Raw genomic sequence first — 21,871 nt, 5'->3', positions numbered from 1 at the left:
CTGGGCCTCTTTAGATGCTCGACCTTTACCTACTTGGTATGATGATGCAAAACTGGGCATTTTTATTCACTGGGGAATTTACAGTGTACCGAGTTATATTTCTGAGTGGTTTTGGAATTATTGGAAGGTGAAACACAATAAAGATATAATTACTTATATGAATACCTATTATAGACCAAGGTTTACGTATGAGGATTTTGCGACCGACTTTCATGCCGACTTTTTTGATCCGAACGAGTGGGCGGATTTATTCAAAGATTCAGGAGCCGAGTAAGTACCAAAGTATGTTTTAAAAACTATATCAGCTCCAGGAACGTTTCAAATAAATGAAAATCAGCATCCTCCCGTGTACGACAATCTTCAACGCTACTTACATCTATAACAAGTGGGCGGCATGTTTTTTTTTAAATATTTATTTACCATTTCCTGTAATGTATACAATGGAAAGAGACTATACACTATGTCAGTCAGATCAACCGTCTTATGGCTTGACAAAGAAAGTGTGTTATAGTAGTTCGAATTGGTCGACAAACAAAGATTGACATGCACGTAAAACAAACACCGACAATTGGAATACGCAGTCGTCCAGGAAAATTATCCAAGCATTGAACTCCTGGCCATGGAACAAACTAACAGTAGGTTAGTCTGAATATTACCTTCTTACTGTGTTGACAAGACCCAAAAGTCCCAGTTTTTCCTGTGTTGTATTAATATTTGACAGTTGTGCGCCTGACTTCTATCAGCTAAATATTTCCGGAATTTTTTCATATATGCAGGATGTGTGTCTTCTATCGTCACAGATCTATTTAGCTAACTAAGGCTTGTATATACTCAATTAAGTATGGTAGAATAGTAGTACTGGGAATCGTGTGCGAGGCAGAGTATGCTTCGAAACACCCGATACTATTTTGATATAGGAAGGCCAGTTTGTGTGTTGGTCAAGTGAAGTCCTCGTACTGTTACTACAGATTATTTCGCCATTATCGTATTTACGTTTGCTTTTTAAGATTGACGGTATATATATATTTCATTTCCAGGGTTGTAGTTTGTATTTTCGTTTCTTTTTGAATTTCAGATATATTGTTATTACAAGTAAACACCATGACGGTTATTCCATGTGGCCTTCCAAATATTCCGTTGGTTGGAACTCGATGGCACTAGGTCCAAGAAGGGATATTATAGGTAAAGTTTTTTTTTATTTGCAATATTGCATATATATGTTTTGAATTACTTAGTTTGTTTTACGATTTGTGCTTTAACAGCTGGATAGCCGTAAATTGAAACAACAAAAGATAAGAGTACCTCAAGTTTCAAAAGGACAGTCTAAAGTATACTTTCTTATATGTAGTTGAAGATTCGGATATTTTGTATTTATATAAAATGTGTAATATTTATTACAGGTGAACTTGGCACAGCCATCAAAAACAAGACATCTCTACATTATGGAATTTACTATTCGCTATCTGAATGGTTCAACCCCCTGTTTCTTGACGATAAAGCTAATAATTTTACTACCCAAGAATATGTTAACGTAGGTGTTTCTTTATTCATTTATACGATGTAGTGGTCCCAATATCATTTATTGCATTGTATGTGCCTAGTTTCCGATTTCCTAAGAGTTATCACATTCTTCCTTTTTAACATTACGAGAACAGATCACCGGAATGAACGATATTTCTATTTTGGTAATTTTTTAACGCGATGCGGGCATGGAACGCTCAGCTAGAATGTCACAGGTTCGAATCCGGGTGTTGACCGAGAAGAAACCTTTGCCTTTGGGTTTTTCCAATCCCAGTTCCCATTACAGTAGTTAGGTATGGAGTATACTGGATTGACAATGGAAGTGTTGCCTTGTCGTTCGGATGGGGTGGGGTCCTCTAGTAAACGCTGGATACATGTAAAGGAACCATGGCAGTGGGAATTCGAGGAGATGTAGGTGGAAAAACAGGTGTCTGGGCAAAATGCTCCCTTTAATAAACATAACCGTAGGTCATGTTTAAAATACGATCTATCTTACCGGATACAGCTTGGACTAAAATATTTCTGATTGCCAGAACTTGCGTTTAGTATTGATTATAAGAGGAAGAGAGAGGAATGGGGTTTAACGTCCATTGGACACAAATTAGGACATTTGGCGATTGATATTGCTTATAAAACTAACAGATAAAAAGGGAAATTATGTTATATATTTCTAAGACGAAGACTCTACCACAACTATATGAATTGGTAAAGAGTTACAAACCGGATGTACTATGGGTTGATGTATTGGATAAAGCGCTAGGGTCATATTGGAAAGCCCAGGAGTTTCTTGCATGGTTGTACAATGATAGGTAATATCAATATTACAATGCATAATTACGATACAATCTGATCCATTTCGTCTTTTGACGTACGTTATTTTATATGTTACACATGAGTTTTATCACTGTGTCGTGTTTTTGTCTGTGTTTTGTAAATAGCCAATGAAAACGCTACCACTCGAGCCACAACAAGCCACCGTTCACCAATCTGTGTATAGCACTAAACAAAACTAATTAAATTGAAGATAAGCAAACACAAACATAAAAAAATACAAACAAAATATCTAAAAAAGAACCAGGTTACTTTAGTAATGGGCGTTTCCAATCGCAGTACACCACCGCAATTAATTATTTGACCAGCACCATAAACATTTCCTCACATCCAAACAATTTTCAACTTTCAGTCCAGTCAAAGATTCTGTTGTAACCAATGATAGATGGGGTTATGACACCTGGTGCAATCATGGTGGAGTTATGACATGCCATGATAGATTTTTGCCAGGTAAAATTGTCTGATATTAGATATTTATCGTCGCTTCGATGATGCCATGCAGAGTTCCCAGGTTGACCGAAAAAGTTCTGCGGAATTGTTAGCTGTTAGCGTCGTTTCCCCTTGTCAGTGTTGCAGGACGGGACGGGGGACCTTACAAGAAAAAGCAACTAATCGTTCGGAGGGGAAAAACAATCACTGCCCCATTTAGACTTCATGCACGTAAAAGAACCCCTGGCAGTTGGAATTCGACGTCGATTAGGCTTAAACGTCCGGGCACAATTTCCATCTTCATTAGCCCATTCGCTGCAGAATAGTGGAATGTTACACCCGATTTCAATGCCACGAATCGACCACTTAGCCACTTTAATCTATGGTCGGTCTTAAAATATTGTGGATTTATTACCATGCATGAGCTGAACTAAATTATTTCAACTGCATGTTATCAATTACAGATCAATTACAAAAGAAGAAATGGGAAAATGTTATGACAATTGATAAAAGTTCTTTTGGATTCAGACGAAATGCAAAACTTAACAGTTTTCTTTCGTCCCAAGACCTCATAAACACTTTCGTACAAACAGTCAGGTTAGTATACAGCCATTTCGTTTATTAACATTTTTGACATCAACGATATCAAAACAAAACATATAGACTTTCATTTGGCAGACTACGTCATTTTTCGACTGCCAAAAGTCTTGCTCCGCCAATGGCGGGTATATAGGTAGTGCTGGATTATCGGGACCAGTTAAATTCTACCAGATTGAAACCATTGAATATTACTAAATACTACTCTGACAAACCATTATTAATAATTACAATTAAAATCTTCTATACAATCTTTATTCCATTTCAAACTATTCAAGCCTTGGAGGTAATATGTTAATGAACGTTGGTCCGACCGAGGAAGGAACCATCCATCCTATTTACGAAGAAAGGCTACGAGATATTGGCAATTGGTTGTCTGTTAATAACGAAGCTATTAAAAGTTCTAGACCATGGTCAACTCAAAATGATAAATTATCTCCAACTGTTTGGTAAGTTTAATAATATTATAATACTGATGTTATAAATTTGATGTTAAGCTAGGGCATGATGTTCCACGATTTCATATCGAACGCATTGTACTGACTGACGTTTTACCATAATTATTTTAGAGATAAGAATACTGTTTGGGTCAAGGTAAATCTTTTAAAATTTTCGCTAGATTAATTGCCCAGTTATTAACTGTTTTGGTTTATTTTAACTTTGGGTTATTTTGGGGATTGATACAAAAGAGTGCGCTTACTCTCATTACAACCCCTGGCACGAATGTTCGGAAATTAGCATAATTATAAACAGCCGTGTCTTGCATATTTGTTTAGCCTTCCACCGAGAGTGGGGGTTGGATGGCCGAATGGTTAGCACGTGCGCGCTGTATCATATGGCCTGCCATTGAGTCAACTGGCGTGGTTTCGAATCCCTGGTGGTACGTGACAAGGAGTAGGGTCGCCTGTCCAACCTCGGGTGTTTTCTCCGGGTCCTCCGGTTTCCTCCCACTGCTAAAGACCCCTACGCGCAAGCGAATTATTGAAATAAAATTAAACCATATGTTAGTCCCGAAATGACCTAGTTTGTGTCGAGTGGACGTTAAACCCCATTTCTCTCTCTGTCTCTCTCCACCGAGAGTGCTGCTAGTGGATCGAATACTTAAAGGACTCGTCTGGGTAAATATTCAAAGTTAATTTATCAATTTATTAATTCTTTTTTATAGGTACACGAAGAAACAAAACGTTATTTATGCCATAATATTGGGATTTGAGAGTGGTGTTACCCTAAGTTTAAGTGCACCAAAGTCAGATCATGATACACAGGTACACATACTTGGGTATAATGGACCACAGCTCGCCTGGCTTCCGCGTTTAGATGGAGGCATGGACATAACAATTCCAGCAATACCATACAATAAATTACCTTCTAACTTTGCAGTGACATTTAAACTGACAGGTCTCGCAAACCATTTTGATTCTGGATCACATATTATCGGCAAACGAACTTTACACTAATATTGTAATGAAACAGTTAAAAGAAAATAAAGAAAATTTGAAAATTTGAGGGGTATTATTTTACTTATTGTAATGGTAACCTTTTGTTATATTTTAATACACTATATAGTTATCATAGGTCATAGTTATCATAGTGAGATTTATCAGGCGTGTTAAATACCCCACACATCAGTGTCAATATGGTATTAATAATTCGCAGAGAATCGTACATTTTGCTTGTTGTTATAGTATGTTAACCAAGTAAACATTATTTGTTATTGTAATACGCCAAAACAGCGAGTTGATTTTATGACATTTGCAAACATTGTGACATTATATAATATTATACAATATTAAAGTAACAACACACCAAAATAAAAATTCATGATGGGGTATTGTCATGTAATGTTTTTAATTTTCTTTATGCCGCCATCTTTATATTTCTGTGGAGATAAAGTATCAATAATTCTGCTTTATTTTCCGTACAAATCACTCAAGTTCTTGTAAAGGAATATTTGTACATGGGGGCATATATTATGGAGTGTTGTCTCTTTAACTCTTCTTACTTTATTTGACAAGTACTAAACTGAATATTTTTACTTATTCAAAACTTACGTCAATCAAAAGAGAATTATTTTGATTGTAAAATAATGACACAGTGTAAATGCACTAGATACTTCTGTTATATACTATTCAAAAAAAGTAGGGGATATTTGATTTTTAAGTGTTATTAAAGTCACCTAATGAAACTGACGAAGAAACAAATGACAAAATGAAATGAAGTTCACATTCATCGATTTATTCCAAATGATCGTTAGACTAAGTAAGGCACAGACTGACCATTATAAGGGTAAAATGATACCCGGGGTCAAACAGCAAAGTTACCACAGCATCACAACCAAGTCAGTAACGGGTAAATCCTCCTCTGTTTGCCAAACAAGCATTGATCCGACGTGGCATACTCCTAATGAGACGTCTAAGGTCATTTTGGTCCAGATTGTCCCATTCCTGTTGCAACGCAGCAGCAAGTTCTTGGACATTGGCAGGACGTTGTTGACGTTGACGTAACCTCTGTCCAAGCATGTCCCAGACATGCTCGATGGGGGAGAGGTCGGGACTCAGTGCTGGCCAAGGTAATGTGGTGATGTTCTGTTGTTGGAGGTAACCTGTAACGATCCTGGCCCTGTGACATCTTGCGTTGTCATCCTGGAAGATGAAACGGCGGCCATGACGTCGTGCGAACGGCACAACATGGACTGCCAAGATGTTGTCCCGGTAGTACTGGCCTGTAACACGCCCTGCAACAACATGTAAAGCCGTTCTTCCAGCAACAGTGATGCCTCCCCACACCATAACAGAACCACCCCCAAATCGATCATGTCTGATGACGTTAACGTCTTGGAAGCGCTCGTTTCGACGACGCCACACCCTCCTACGTCTGTCCAAAAAATCAGCAGTGAACCTTGACTCATCTGAAAACATCACATTGCTCCAGCGTCGATTGTCCCAGTGTTGACGATCCCTACACCAACGACGTCTTGCCTGAATGTGATGATCTCTCAAACAAGGGATCACGCGAGGACGTCGGGCGCGAAGGTGACCCCTATGCAGTCGATTCCGAATCGTCTGGCCACTCACTCTCACACCAGTGTCTGTTTTAAGACGAGCGCTGATCTGATTTGCTGTGATGACACGATTTCTCAAGGCCAAGGTACGGATAAATCGATCCTGGGCTTGAGTTGTCGCCCTTGGTCGACCTGAGCGTGGTCTGTCCTGTACAGATTGTGTATCACGGTATCTGGACCATAACCTGCTTATGACAGACTGAGAAACATTCATCGTCCGCGCCACAACCGCCTGTGTTGTGCCGATCTGTAGCATGCCAAGGGCACGTAACCTTTCATTTTGGGTAAGCCGACGCATATCAAAATTTGTTTTCTGGTCACTAAAACAATTAAACTGATGTTTCCACCCTGGAATTCAATGCCACAATGACTGTAACATTCAAAGTCAGAGTCATGCAAATCTTGGGTTGGACCCCCATGATGATCCCAAGCATCACCTGCATTCCATGCGGTAGCTATTGGTGCGTTTGGGCGTCACATGTAACTGGAAATGTTTCTTCTGTTAGGTTCTATAGTGACTTTTTTCGTAGTCATTTGCATATTTTAGTATTATGCCCCCAAAATCAAATATCCCCTACTTTTTTTGAATAGTATTTCAATGCATTTCTTAGAAACTTTTGTTTGTTGGATCTTCTGGCCTGAAATTAAAACCATATGAAGAGTCCCGGGGAAGAACGATCTAAGTCATATTTTTGTCTTTTCGCATAAAAGGCAAAACTGACTTTTGGGCGAGAATGCTTGATGCGAACAGAACAACAAGTGGGTTTAAATACAACTTCAAAATGATGTTTAATAATGACTTCCACTTTTCAGCCAAATGAAGCTCAAATAAAGGATACGACGGTCTTTTTTTTTGTCCGGGAGGCCATTTCAGAAGGGCCTTAGTTCGATGTGACTCCGATAGTTTTTACCTGAAATTAATTGTTCCACAGAAAGCTTATATAATTTGCTACCAGAAGGCGCCATTAACCTGGGTTCGTTAAAAAAGTTACTTTGATCGTTCTTCCCCGGGGATCTTCATATATTTTAGTATGATAGACGTACCCATAGCAAATCTTCCAATAACCGTTTTTGTTGATTATCAGTTGTTTTCATTTATTGTTTGCAATGTCCCTGTGTAGTGTTCTTGTGCGCAGATGTGTCTTAGGGATTCTGTCTGTTTGTCTGTGATTGGGTTCTCATTTGTCATTGGTAGGGATGATTACCCCGCGACATCTCTTTCTTTAATATTGCTTAATGGACTTTAAAAACAGTGTTTAATATCACTTGATTTTTATTATCATTTCTAACCAAAATACTATCGAAAATAGCATTGATTATACACACTGATAATCTTAAACGAGAAAATCATCAGAACGCCCTTTTAATTATCATTTACACAACGCCGATCAGAAAGTACAATCTATTTCCCATATACAGTAGCTAAAAGACGAGCTAAATGAGCTAAAACAATTAAACCCACTAAAAACGAGATTTTTATTAATATACATTGACCAATCCGTTTATTTTGAAAATCCAAGCCCATTTGCATGGCATTTTGTTAAAAGGAATATCAGGAATCATGATGTCGATTCCTTTGCCAACCCGAGCTTTCCACGAAAAAGTACCAGGATACCCCAGCAGTTCTACCGTTGTACCAGGTTGGGTCATCGGTGCAGCAAGGCTAAAAATAAGTCCATTAGGCCACTTCAGGGTTATGGCATATACCGTGGTACCTTTTTTGGTATACCTTTAAAGAAAACAAAATATAATCCAAAACAGTATACCTTGGAATAAACAAAATTTATGTTTCTGCCTGCGTTTGTCTCGTATCAATCACAATATGATTAGCGCTGGCGTGCCATTAAACACTGTATGACCCAATCAAACGTCAGTAATACGTGGAAATAGGATAGGATATGACGTTTTCCAGCGATCGAATATTTTAAAAAAAATACCATATTAGTCCTGAAATAATGGTTTAGCTTATTTTGAGAGAACGACCTCTGCGCACCCTCCTTATCTCCCCGGGTTTAAACTGCAGATTATAAGGCTTATTTTCCACATAGTCATAGATTCGATCCCACATATGTACGTGAAAGAGGTAGGTTTCTTTTGGTGGCCCCAAGCTTCCGCCCCAGGGTAATCTAATAAGCATACGGTTTCCAGCTCTTTATTTCTTACCAAACATTAGACGTGAGTGTATCATTTTGAGTTGTCCAAGGTTGAGTTCCTTTTATACCATCGCCATTTACTGCTAGCCAGGACCCCATATCTGCAAGTCTCTCTTCGTATAAGGGCGTTATTGTACCTTCTTTAGTAGGTCCTATATTCATTAACATATTTCCTCCACAACTGGAAGAATTAAAGTGGAAAACGGACAATTTAACAATCGATTATATTGTATAACCTGGAGAAGTTAAATATACTTCATCAATTATTTTCCTTTTAAGCTGTTGTATCATATATGCTCACCTGACAGTTTCCACAAAAGTTGCTATTATATCTTGGGTTGTTATGTAACCATTTAAATTTGCCTCTCTTCGAAATCCCCAAGAAGCACGATCAATAGTCATGGCGTTTTCCCACTTGCGTTTTTGCAAGACACCTATTAAAATACGTAAACAATTATGTTTATTCCATTTTAAAGAGAAACAAGCCTCTAATCGGATAAGGACCCATTTCTCCTTTGGTTATTCTCGCATACAGTGTGTCGCTTCTTTCTCGTTTAGTTAATCACGCATACAGTGTACCACAAAAAGTTATAGTCTCTCAACATCATTTATGGATATCGAATCAGTACAATTTTGTGAATGTTGAATCTCAAACAGGAATGTCAGACCAAACATGGTTGAGTTTTATTTAGTATTTAAATTACATAGATATCGTGACTTGTCGATATGTAGACGATAATAATATTTTCCAAAATCTTTTGATGGACCTCTTTTTATTCCGGATGTATCAAAGCTGCAGGAGGATATCTTCCATTGATATTTTGATTTTGTTGTCATAATAAAATATTAAAAAATCAATTTGTGTACATTGTCAGGCCTGGCGGAGTGGGGTGGCTTTAGCCCCGCCCCCCCCCCCCCAAATAATTTATCCGCAAGTATTCTTTTCTCCGGATTATTGCACACAAGTAATTATGCCATTAGATACAACGAGGTCTGATTTTAGCATAAATGATGACCTCTAGAGGGTTCACAAGCTAAAGACGTAATATTTCGTAAATTAGGGGTCTGATTGTAACGTTGATTCATCCGAGAAAAGGGTGCGAAAAATTAAATATCGTACGGAAAAAAGCAATATAACCTTCTAAATTGTAATATTGTTCTCGTTCCTATTTCTATATTACAGACTTTGTGGAGTGGGTGGGGGTAGACCGTAGACCTTAGACCCTCTGTTTATTTAAACGTAGTATCGGTGTAATTGTTAGTCTTTTATTCCGTCTCCATAGTTCATCACATTAACAAATTTGGGATGTTGATTCTACATACCCGGCTGAAATCGATCTTCGCAGGTAAAGAACCCACCGTGGTGGCATCTTGCGTCACTTCCCCATCTGTCATTAGTTACAACCGTATCTCCTACTGGGCTATTATAATATAATATAAAGATGTTTCTATTTAAATAATCTGTTGCCGATTTACATACTTGGTTGAAATCGATCGCTGCAGGTGCAGAAACCACATGCTTGGATTTTGCATCACTTCCCCGTCTATCATTTGTTACAACTAAATCTCCTACTGGGCTATCATGTGCCAGAAAAGAACATATTTTGTGGACATGGTGGGGAGGTCGTGATCAAGAAACGAAAAGATCCTAAAATTGACGCTAGCAAAAGGTATGAAATTAAAAGATCTGGCTGGAACAGTAAAGACCTTTGCATTTTACATATGTCAAGTACAACATGCGCTCAAAAATTACATCTGGCAAGCGGCAGATCAGTAACTTCAGAATCAGTGTTCGTAAAACTGCCATAGCAAATGATTGTCTACACAAAAATGTTATTCATTTTAAAAACCAGCGGTTGCCAGGCAAGATACGCCCATATTTTGCAAGAAATGTATAGAGAACAAGCTACCCCCCCCCCCCCAAAACGCGATTTTTCGTACAATCAGGGGCTATAATCCAAGAAGTTATGGTTTGATATACGCGAATATCGAAAGGGATTGAGATCTTTGGGATATAAAGATATATTTTAAGTTTCATCAGAATCTCACAAAAATTGTGATCTCTAGAAGGTCCACAGCATACGTACACAATTTGCGTACAGTGGGCGCCCGTTTTGTCAGCAGTTTTGGTCCGATTTTCACGAAATTTGAACTTAACCGTCATTAGGGTGTAACGGTGATACAAATTAAACGTATTTTAAAATGGAATACAAATTGTGACTTCTAGCAGGTCCACAAGCTAAAAATGCAATCTTTCGAACAATCAGGGGTCATTATCCAGGAAGTAATGTTTGGATATGCGCGATTATCGAAAGGAACCAAGATCTTTGTGATATAAACATAAATATAATGTTCCATCAAAATCGGATCAACATATTGTGGCCTCTATATATGCGTACGAGGGGCGGACACTTTGTCCGGAAGTTTTGGTCCCATTTTCACAATATTCACACTCAACTGTCATTAGGGTGTAGCAGTGATATTCAAACGTTTTTTTTTTTAATCGGATAAAAATTTTGAGTTTGACCTCTAGAGAGACCGGAATCTAAAAACGCGATTTTCGTACAATCAAGGGTCATAATTCAGGAAGTTATGATCTGATATGCGCAAATATCGAAAGGAACCAAGTTCCGTGGATTATAAACATGAAATTCAAGTTTCATCAAACTCGGATCAAAATTGTGACCTCTAGAGGTTCCACAACCTTGATATACCATAATTTTACACTATTTGCGGAAGAGGGGCGGCTTTTTTGTCCGACAGTTTACGTCCGAATTTCACGAAATTTCGAACTCAGCCGTCATTAGGGTGTACCGGTGATATATTCAAACGGTTTTTTTTTTAACATGAAGTTATGGTCCGATACATGCCAATATCGAACGGAAGCGAGATCTTTGGGTGATGGGCCTATATTTCAAGTTTCATTAAAATCGAACAACATTGTGACCTGTAGAGTGTCCGCAAACAAATTGTGGACGAACCTCCGGATGGACGGACAGGGGCGACCGCATAATACGCCCACATGAAAATGTGGGCGTATAAAAACCTATTTTTGGTGATAGTGTTAAAACTGATTAAGCACAATAAAACTTCGTGTCAACATGGATTGTGACTCTTAAAATTCCACGGTCGATGAACGCCATGAATTCCATAATAGTAAATTATAGTTATTGAATAAACCCCTGACAAAACACTGCAAGTTCAATAGTCATATTTCGGCGCACTATCGACCAGTGAAAATTATAATTGCTTTTGCAGAAGGAGGGACACCATACATTAGTTTGCCCCTAAAGAAAACAAATATTGGAGTCTGTTCAGTTTTTGCATGGTTCGATGTGTATAATGCAAAGCTTCTGATTTCTAAATAGTTTAAAATTACATTACCTGTCATTATACAACCAAGCTAAAAATTCAGTTGATCTCCAGTAAGTGCTGGTGGCTTCCCAATCACCATCCGCCCAGATTATATCCGGTTGATACGTATTAATTATCTCATATAGGGCTGGAATAACTTTTGTCTGAAACAAAACCCCGAAAGCCAGACTGAAGGACAGAAACATCACTATATGTAAATACACCAACACAATAAATCATAAACAGTCACTTACGTCTACATAATTTTGAGTTTTATAACCATTAGCTTCATCTTGAAGATAAATTGGGTTAAACCACTCGAAAAGAGAATGGTAAATTCCATAATGGATTGAGGTATTAGCTTTGATGGCTGCTGCCAGCTCCCCTGAAAGTAAGCCATACAAAAACTGTACGTAAGGGGCAATCCCAAAAGTCAACCACATACCCAATATCCTCAAAACGAGGAGTAAAATCGGAAGAGTAGCGTCACGACTTCCTTAATCAAAATTTTCAAAGTAATACCCAGCAGTGAAGTAATATACCAATGTCCCTTTGACATTGGCCACAATGTTGACCTGCGAGGTTATATCTCTAACTTTCGCGTAAGTTTGGTCAGTTTATCAGCGAATTTATCGATTGTTCATAGATTATTTATTTCAAGTTGCATTTTTGACATCAAATTGACAAGGTTAAGAAATATTCATATACACATAGGCTACATATAACCAAAAACTGAAGCGATGGTTTGGTCTCCTATCGACTAGCTGGCCAACATTTTAATTCTCATTTTAATTCTGACAATGCTCCTTCACGCAATATAATTACCAATTAAGTCTTTCTTAGGTCCAACAGCCATTGAGTTCCAATTGAAAGATGTATTTGTAGGCCACATGGCATACCCTTCATGATGTTTACTGGAGTGAACTATATATCTGTAAACCAAGGAGAGGTAACTGTTGATAAAGCATAATTTCATGAACTTCGTCTCAAAGCTATTTCCAAGTTAACCAAATGTCAAAACAAACTCGTGACCGTTCTCGTCGTCTTTTCAATACGCGCCATTTCATTATCCACCAAACCCAATATCTTCTCTTTCTGGACTATTTTATTCTATTTCACTTTTCGTATATGCCAGTGTGCTTTTACTCTGAATATCTGTACTATAGGCCAATAGAACGGGAGCCCAGGGGGTTAACCTAGCTGAAAAGTGTACCAATTTTCTCCTATATGGTATCAATGCATGTATATCTGGTATCATCAGAATGTAAGTCTGTCGGGTTTCTGGTAGTGGGTGTGGTATTCCATGCCCAAAATGCCATGCCCCCCAACTAGGCTAGATTAGCTCAAAAGTGTACCACATGAAAATCGTACAGACATTTCTAGTGGTGGGTTACGCCTGACAGAGCTATGTAATTGTCAGACATTTTTAGTGATAGAGTATTCCTGACAAGAGTTATCTAATTTCCGGTCCACAGCTAGGCTAGATTAGTTGAAATCTGTACCCCCTAAAAAAGCTTTGGAGTTCAGTACCACTACAGGAATCATGAATGACCGCTGCCAGACAGTTTGTGCGGTGGGTTACCCCTAACAGACACGCCCAAAATGCCCCCCCCCCCCACTACGATAGATTAACCGGCACGGTTCCCGTGGTCCAAAAAATTAAAAATTGTGCCAGGATGCGTAAAATACTAATACTTAGCACGTATGGAAGTGGCGATACTCTGCGGTTTCAGGAACATTTTTTTTTCAAAAACGCATTTTTAACCCCTTAAAACGTTTTATGGCCAAAAATCAATTTCTTGTAACCGCAGTTTATCGCCTCTTTCGCCTCTTCCATACGTGCTAGGTATTAGTATTCTACGCATCCTGGCTAAAAATTTAATTTTTTAGAACACGGGAACAGTGCCCGCTAATCTAGTCTACTTGGGGGCGTGGCATTTTGGGGCGTGTCTATTAGGGGTAACCCACCGCACTAACTGTCTGGCAGTGGTCATTCATGATTCCTGTATTGGTACTGAACAACTAATCTAGCCTAGCTGTGGGCTGGAAATAAGATAACTCTTGTCAGGGATACTCTACCACTACAAATGTCTGACAATTACATAGCTCTGTCAGGGGTAACCCACCACTAGAAATGTCTGTTAGAGTGTTTTTGTAACACCTGAAGATGTACGGTACACTGCTGTACGATTTTCATGTGGTACACTTTTGAGCACTTTTGGCATTTTGGGTGTAGAATACCACACCCACCACCGGAAACCCGGCCTAGTTGGGTGCATGGCATTTTGGGCGTAGAATACCACACCCACCACCGGAAACCTGGCAAACTTACATTCCGATGATACCAGATATACCAGATATATACATAATTGTATAAAAACTGAAAATACTTACTCCGCCCCAGAAGAATTCAAAATACGAGCCCACTCATTTGGATCGAAGAACTCAGCACTCAGATCTGCAGCAAAGTCGGGGTACGTAAAATCGGGTTTATAATTATTCTTCATAAATTCCACATAATCCGGGTCACGTGTACCTTTCCATCTGTACCAGAACCACTCGTTATGGAAACTAGGGACGGTATATATTCCCCAGTTGATGAAAATTCCAAGTTTAGCTTTATCATACCATTCCGGCAGTGGACGTGAATCAATTGACTCCCAGTTTGGTTCATATCGTGCCTTACAGGGGACAACGGTCATCAATAGCACATAACCACTTAGTAATACTCCCCTAAACCACATTTAATCTTCTTACTAAGACCGTTCATTCGTTAAAGTAAGATTTGTCTATCTGATTTTCAGTGTTAGTTATATATATATTATATGTTTCTTATCTGTGGGAGTGTCTAATAGCTTGATAATGTCTATGGTTAACACTTTTTTTGTTTTGCTTTTGTTTGTATTAAATCATTCAGAATGGTATTATGTCGTGGCCTCTATCTGCCCGGACGTCTGACGTCCGTTCACACTTGTTTTTGGACACTCTACAGGTCACAATTGTTGTCCGAAATGGATGAAACTTTTAAAAAATATGTCCAGGATCAAAAGATCATGGATGAGTTCGATTTTTGTGCTCACCAGACCTTCCGTGTCGGAGTTGCAACCCCTTTTAGAATAGATTTAAAGTACGTATTCTTGAATCTGATTGAATTGTGTACGCAACTGAACTTCCATTCGATAGTTATAGTCCCTGCTTTTTACGCAAACTACGCAATATGTATAAAGTTTGCAGACCCTCTGGAGGCTACAATATTTGTCTGATTTTTTTGTTAAGGATCAAAATATCCTGAACCAATTCGATTCGAATTTCAAATTCGATGTGAAGCATTGGGACAATAAGAGGATGACACTATTGATTTGTCCTGTTCCCCGTCCATCTTTTACATGTATTGACCATGTGGTAAAATGAGTTAAAACCATTAAGCCATAAAATAACTTTATTTTTGTATTCACTAGCACACTAAAGATAAGCATAACTTTAAAAAGGTCAAATATGTTCTACTTACGAGCGTACTGAGATAACATATGTTTTTCAGATAATATTAATTTTCCACCTGTCATATACAGTATACTTCAAACAACGATTTAACATAATTCCATCAAGTGCAGCCTAGGAGACACCCAACTTTAAATGTATATTAAGATATGTCTTTTTCTCCTCCCTCTTATTTGTGAGGCGGAAAGATATGAACCAAATTGGAATTCACTAAATTCAAGACCGTTGCCGGCTTGGTATGACGAAGGTAAGCTTGGTATTTTCATCCACTGGGGAGTATTTGCTGTACCAAGTGTCGGTTTTAATTCGGAATCAGAATGGTTTTGGAATTATTGGAAAAACCTGAAGGTGCCTTCGTATATTGAATTTATGAAAAACCATTACAGACCAGATTTCATGTATGCTGATTTTGCGAAGGATTTTACTGCCGAGTTCTACGATGCTAATCAGTGGGCGGAGATATTAAATTCATCTGGAGCAGCGTAAGTTTGAACACATTTCTTAGAAAAGCTAAGATCATTTTGAAAGCAAAAACAAAATATGTATGCCGGCTAATAATATGATGATACGAAATCAATTTAAAATTGTTTTACTTGTTGGTCAGTATTGATACTTTTGGGGCAATGCTATTCTTGATTACTCTTGATCAAGACTCCGATTAAAAGTTATAAGTTTATCGTCCACAAAACCTTATTGCAAATTTATTGTTCTTTGTTTAAAGTTATATTGTGTTTACCAGTAAACATGCTGAAGGATACACCAACTGGCCTTCTAGTACAGCATTTAACTGGAACTCGATGACTGTTGGCCCAAAGAGAGACATTGTTGGTTGGTATTTAGTTTTATGTGTAATATCCCGTTTTATAGTCCATATTTTATATTTTACCGCACTGAATATATATAACAGCCAACGAAAACACATCTCTTCCATACACTTCAAGATATACATCGATCTTTTCATGACCCACTACACGTCAGTGGAGATATGTTAGCTACGTATTACATAGTGTATCACATTATAAAGGCGAAACGGAATTAATGATTTTTAAATAAATATTGTTCAGAGGGATGAACCATGCTTAGTAAATTTAAAATCCAAGAAATATGAATTTAAAATAATTTTAGTTGTTTTACAGGGGAATTAGGCGAAGCTATACGTACTAAAACAAATCTACATTTTGGTTTGTATCATTGTTTGTATGAATGGCTGAATCCATTGTATAACCAAGATAAAGCTAACAACTGGACGACATCCCAATTTTCCAGGGTGGGTGATCATTCATTTTAGTATATAAAAGTGTAAAACTCTTAGCTTTGACCATTACAAATTTTTAATATTCTCGTTTGAATTATGGAATTTCAGTTGTTTTATTTAGATAATTCAGTCATATTTTCTAATGTTTCTTTTCCATGTGAATGTTGTCTTATATGGTAGACGAAGACTACTCCTGCTTTGTATGAAATTGTAAAAAGATACAAACCCCATATAGTGTGGTCAGATGGAGATGCAGCAGCTCCTGCTTCGTACTGGAACTCAACTAAATTCATAGCATGGCTATATAATGATAGGTGGGTTTACGTGACGAATATTGCTTTTGATACTATCAATAGATAGGTAATCAACATTCCTCGAAACATAGGTGATGTCCGGATATAAATTTTATATCCGGACATCACCTAGACAGTTACTGTATGACAAGTAGCTAAAGTAACCCGGTATCTTACAAGCACACAAAAAGTATAAGCCTGAGCTAAACAGTACTGTTCAAATTTATATCTGGCATTGTCAGCATAGTAGGTTTAATGTAGGTAGGTGGTATGTGGTAATCATATTTTCCAGTACATAATTTGTGTAACATCGTACCGTGGATTTCCCTGCACGGGAACGAACATTAGAACATACAGAGGCATAACATAAAATACGAGCGTACATATCGGACAAACCATACAGTCTACCCACCTTACGTCTTCTCTTCCGCAGATTATCAAATAAACAATATTTATTTGATTACGTACAAATTATTCGCTAAATGCCATTTAGGGAATAGAAAATACAATTATTTTAGTGTACAGACAGACGCACATGTCATAGTATCTTCTTTTTGTTCGACCCTCTAAACTTATATTTTTCTGACGGTATATTTGTAAAGTCCACGAAAAGTCAAATTATGTAATTATCTAAAAATATTACAATATCCGATGGATGTAATCAGTGTTTTATCTAAAATGGGAAGTAGCGATTTTTTTACCCATATACAAATCATTATTAATCTATATACTTGTTATATGTTTTAGTCCTGTAAAAGAAGAAGTTGTAACCAATGATAGATGGGGTACAGACTGTAAATGTAAGAATGGTGGTGTGTGGACTTGTGGGGATAGATATCAACCCGGTAGGTACATAAAATAAAGCACATTATACCCATTAGTTGATACATTATATACGTAACACACAAAACACAATGGGAAGAAGTGTGAAGGTAATCGATTACATTATAAAAATCTTCGACATTATACAAATCATCTAGCTGTGATCGGAAATAGAAAACCTTCTATTCAAAATATTACATTTTCAGGTAAATTACAACCTCACAAGTGGGTTAATGCCATGACAATCGATAGGCAATCTTGGGGATATAGACGAAATGCAGACTCAAGTCAATACCTGACCATGGAAGAGCTGTTAGCTACTTTTGCTGAGACTGTCAGGTATGTATGGAGTTAACAGAACAATCATCATCTTTAACGTGTTCTTAAGTGTTATTTATCAATAAAATGATTTGAACAGATTACACATAAAACCTCCTGCATTTAATTTTAGAGATGAAAACCAAAATATTTGTATTTGGATTTTGCTATAATCACAAGCATTATAAAAACTGTAAAAGACAACGAGACCAGGCGGAGGTGTTATTTTCAAAATACTTATCTAAGCAGGAAATGTTCATACTTATTAAGAACCCTCTAACAACTTGCTTATCAGTGCTTAACGCATGGAACTCATTCACCTTGTGAACATGTGCTACGTCAACTAGAAGCAGGGTTATCATGCCTACCTCAATATAAGCATGGTGTCCATCTCAACTGGTAGCAGAGTTATATGATGTCCACCTCAAATTGAAATAGAATTATTGTGTCCACTGGCTCCCCATCAATTAGAAGCAGAGATGTGTCCACCAAAACTAGAAACATAGTTATGGTATCAATCTAAACTAGAAGCATAGTAATTGTGTCTACCTTAGCTAGTTATTGTGTCCACCTCAACTAGAAGCAGAGTTATTGTGTCCCAAAATGGTGTGACAGACAGACATTAAACATAAAGCTGTTCGTGCGGGGTTTAAAAGATCTGAAATATTCTCACCCATGCTTCTACATGTACCAACTTTGGTCGGAATCCATTATTTGAAGGTGTTTTTATCCAACCCCTATGGGGAAAATTTAAATTACCATCAAGCAAGAACCAAATTTGATTGAATTCAAAATGAGCTAGCAGACAACGTCGATTATTTCTAAAATCCGAACAAGATGTACCCCCGCAACATACATACTAAAATTGGTTTAACGATTGGAAAGTTAAAATTATGCCTTTTAATCATAATTCTGAACACTGAATTTAGCATTTTTTAATGGAAGGATTCTATCTTATATACTTTTCATTTATATTATACAGCTTTGGTGGTAACATGCTAATGAATATAGGTCCAACGAAAGAAGGGACAATAGTCCCAATATTTGAAGAAAGGTTGAGGCAAATGGGACAATGGCTAAATGTCAATGGTGAGGGTATTAGAGGCACAAAGCCTTGGTCTAAACAAAATGACACCTTGACAAGTGGCATATGGTAAGTAAAACATCTAATTAATTAATACAAATTTGATAATAAAGATACAGTTTTATTGAATTATATCGCAACCGATTTATGCAAAATTTAATTCAATTCTCTCAATGTTTTTTAATTTATTAAATGTTACAGGTATACTAAAAAGGTAGATGCAGTTTATGCCATTACATTAACTTGGCCAACGGATATATTGAGTCTGGCTGCTCCCATGCCATCCAGTAGCACTACTGTTTCATTACTAGGATATACAGAACAATTCCAATGGACTAGTCGACCAAGTTCTGGCATTGATATCCAGATTCCGCCGGTACCATTTAATAAAATGCCCTGTAAATGGGCATGGATATTTAAACTAAGTAACTTAGAAAACATTTAGACACTGCATTATTATATGTATTTACCTATTTTGATTTTTTATAATGTTTCCCAATTATTCACACATTTAATAATTTATATAGAAACCGAAACTATAATAAAGAATATGTCAATATCACAATCTTTATTATAAAGTACTAGCAGGATACCCGGCTTCGTTCGGGGGTCATAACTCCGAAACCGGAAGTGGTAGACTAACGCCACCTGGCCTATGTTACTCCACGGTCCGAGCTACCCCTATACCCCAAATTTCAGACTCGGGGCAGACCTAGTGTAGCCGCCAACCCCGAACAGACCGGCTTTGCTCGGGGGTCATAACTCTAAAACCGGAAGTGGTAGACTAACACCACCTGGCCTATGTTACTCCCCGGTCCGAGCTACCCCTATACCCCAAATTTCAGACTCGGGGCAGACCCAGTGTAGCCGCCAACCCCGAACAGACAGACAAATACCCGGCTTCGCTCGGGGGTCATAACTCCGAAACCGGAAGTGGTAGACTAACGCCACCTGGCCTATGTTACTCCCCGGTCCGAGCTACCCCTATACCTCAAATTTCAGGCTCGGGGCAGACCTAGTGTAGCCGCCAACCCTGAACAGACCGGCTTCGCTCGGGAGTCATAACTCCGAAACCGGAAGTGGTAGACTAACGCCACCTGGCCTATGTTACTCCCCGGTCCGAGCTACCCCTATATCCCAAATTTCAGACTCGGGGCAGACCTAGTGTAGCCGCCAACCCCGAACAGACAGACAAACAGACAGACAAACGACAGTCACAATAGATGATTAATATGTAAAATTTCATGCCATTCAAAAAACATAGAAAGATACAATAAGTATCATATGTGCTCTTTGGTTTTCAGGTACTAACATAAATTGCATCCTACAGCATTATCCACATAAAGCAAAGATTAGTCGATGGTCTGCATAATAATGCATATAACTTTCATACAGATCAGATGATAACTTTTGACATATTGAGCGTGCACACGTTTCTACAAAGGGAAACACGGGCCATAACTTCAGAAGTAATTAACGGAAATTGTGGAAATTCAGTAGACTTCTTCGGTTCTCTAATTTAAATAATGCATATAAATTGCATATACATCAGGTGATAACCCTTTTCGTTAGAGCTTTCAAAAAGTTCAACAAAGTGAAACAAGGGTCATAACTCTAGAAGTAGTTGACGGACATTAATTAGGATTCTTCCTCAAACTAATGTAAACACCATTTCATAAATATCGGATAATAGATGTAGTCTGTAGAGTGTTCACAAGGAAGTGTGGCCATTTGGGTGAACTTCTAGCGCGTTATGGAAAATACCAGCCGAAAACATTGAAAATAATTGTGTCCTTGAAAATAAAAGTGTTTTATTTTTCAACTTTATGTTCTACATTTATGCCCTACAAATCTACATTATGTCTTATCTTAAATAGAAAGGTGTCAAGAACATACGTTAATAATAACTGATAGGTGGACAATAATATTTGTCAATTTAAATAGTCGTGTTATGTAAGCTCGGTCCCGCAAATATAAGTAATAATGCCGTCTGTCTTTGCTCGTGGCTTTTCCGTGGGTTCTCCGGTTCTTATGTATTACTATTGGGGTTATTTTAGTTCTAAAAAAGGTGCCCTGTTTAATATATTGAAGTTGTTAAACAACTTGGTGACAACGACAAATACGCTAAGTAGGTATTTTACAAGATTCATCTTTCTTAGACTAACTCACAGACAGTTCCTACCACCATCAATTGCTAAAAGTAGGGTACTATCGTCCAGTCATCTCATGCACAGATTAGTCCAGTTAAATAGAATAATGTTGACGTAAAACGGTGATATACGAAACACTTACCCAAAAATGGTAATTGCCCCTCCCTAATAGCTGACGCAGCTATACTGTCTATATAAGAAAGAGCCGGGTTGAATTTCCCATCAGACATCATGTGGGCTTCTTAGTGAGACATACCGTTAGCCGCCCCGGCTTACAAGCCAGGAGAGAAGAATCGGCTGAACTATCAAGAAGGGTGTGGCTCTTGCCACCTTTAGGACTCTAGGGTATTTTCAGACATCATTTAGTAATGGTATTCTCAGAAGGACGTTAGAAGAACGTACTCTCAGCCTTTGGTTCGAGGCTGGGGTAGAGACAATGTAGTGTATCAGCCGTTAGGTCTGAGTTCTATGCTTGTTAAATTCAGACTGTAGATATTATAATAAC

General features: G+C 37.9%; 2 protein-coding genes across 2 annotated transcripts in view; one reads left to right on the top strand and one right to left on the bottom strand.

Annotated features, from left to right (window-relative positions):
- Positions 1-540: 540 nt before the first annotated feature.
- On the top strand, positions 541-4,884 carry LOC126827987 (alpha-L-fucosidase). Its single transcript, XM_050557569.2, has 8 exons — positions 541-639; positions 1,076-1,182; positions 1,401-1,531; positions 2,197-2,330; positions 2,705-2,802; positions 3,246-3,378; positions 3,657-3,827; positions 4,544-4,884. Exons 1-8 carry the CDS (start codon positions 620-622, stop codon positions 4,833-4,835), a joined length of 1,086 nt encoding a protein of 361 aa, XP_050413526.2. The 5' UTR covers positions 541-619; the 3' UTR covers positions 4,836-4,884.
- Positions 4,885-7,708: 2,824 nt separating this feature from the next.
- LOC126827989 (alpha-L-fucosidase-like) overlaps positions 7,709-21,871 on the bottom strand; it is an 18,451-nt gene continuing 4,288 nt past the window's right edge. The window contains exons 2-8 of the mRNA XM_056102283.1: positions 12,772-12,878; positions 12,201-12,331; positions 11,977-12,110; positions 9,916-10,013; positions 8,894-9,026; positions 8,603-8,773; positions 7,709-8,168 (exon numbers count right to left, since the gene is read on the bottom strand). Of these exons, the coding sequence (XP_055958258.1) occupies positions 7,919-8,168; positions 8,603-8,773; positions 8,894-9,026; positions 9,916-10,013; positions 11,977-12,110; positions 12,201-12,331; positions 12,772-12,878 (1,024 nt within the window). The 3' untranslated portion in view covers positions 7,709-7,918. The remainder of the gene's footprint in view (positions 8,169-8,602; positions 8,774-8,893; positions 9,027-9,915; positions 10,014-11,976; positions 12,111-12,200; positions 12,332-12,771; positions 12,879-21,871) is intronic.

The sequence above is a fragment of the Patella vulgata genome, chromosome 7 (genome assembly GCF_932274485.2).
Source record: "Patella vulgata chromosome 7, xgPatVulg1.2, whole genome shotgun sequence".
Taxonomy (NCBI): Eukaryota; Metazoa; Mollusca; class Gastropoda; family Patellidae; genus Patella; species Patella vulgata.
Note: the sequence above shows the minus strand (reverse complement) of the source record. Positions and strands in the feature narration are given on the sequence as shown.

Bases quoted from the DNA above. Each gene is read 5' to 3' on its own strand.
- LOC126827987 (XM_050557569.2), top strand. From the start codon at position 620: ATGGAACAAACTAACAGTAG. The intron at 640-1,075 runs GTTAGTCTGAAT...TTTGAATTTCAG, and splicing joins ATGGAACAAACTAACAGTAG to ATATATTGTTATTACAAGTA. The intron at 3,379-3,656 runs GTTAGTATACAG...AAACTATTCAAG, and splicing joins ACTTTCGTACAAACAGTCAG to CCTTGGAGGTAATATGTTAA.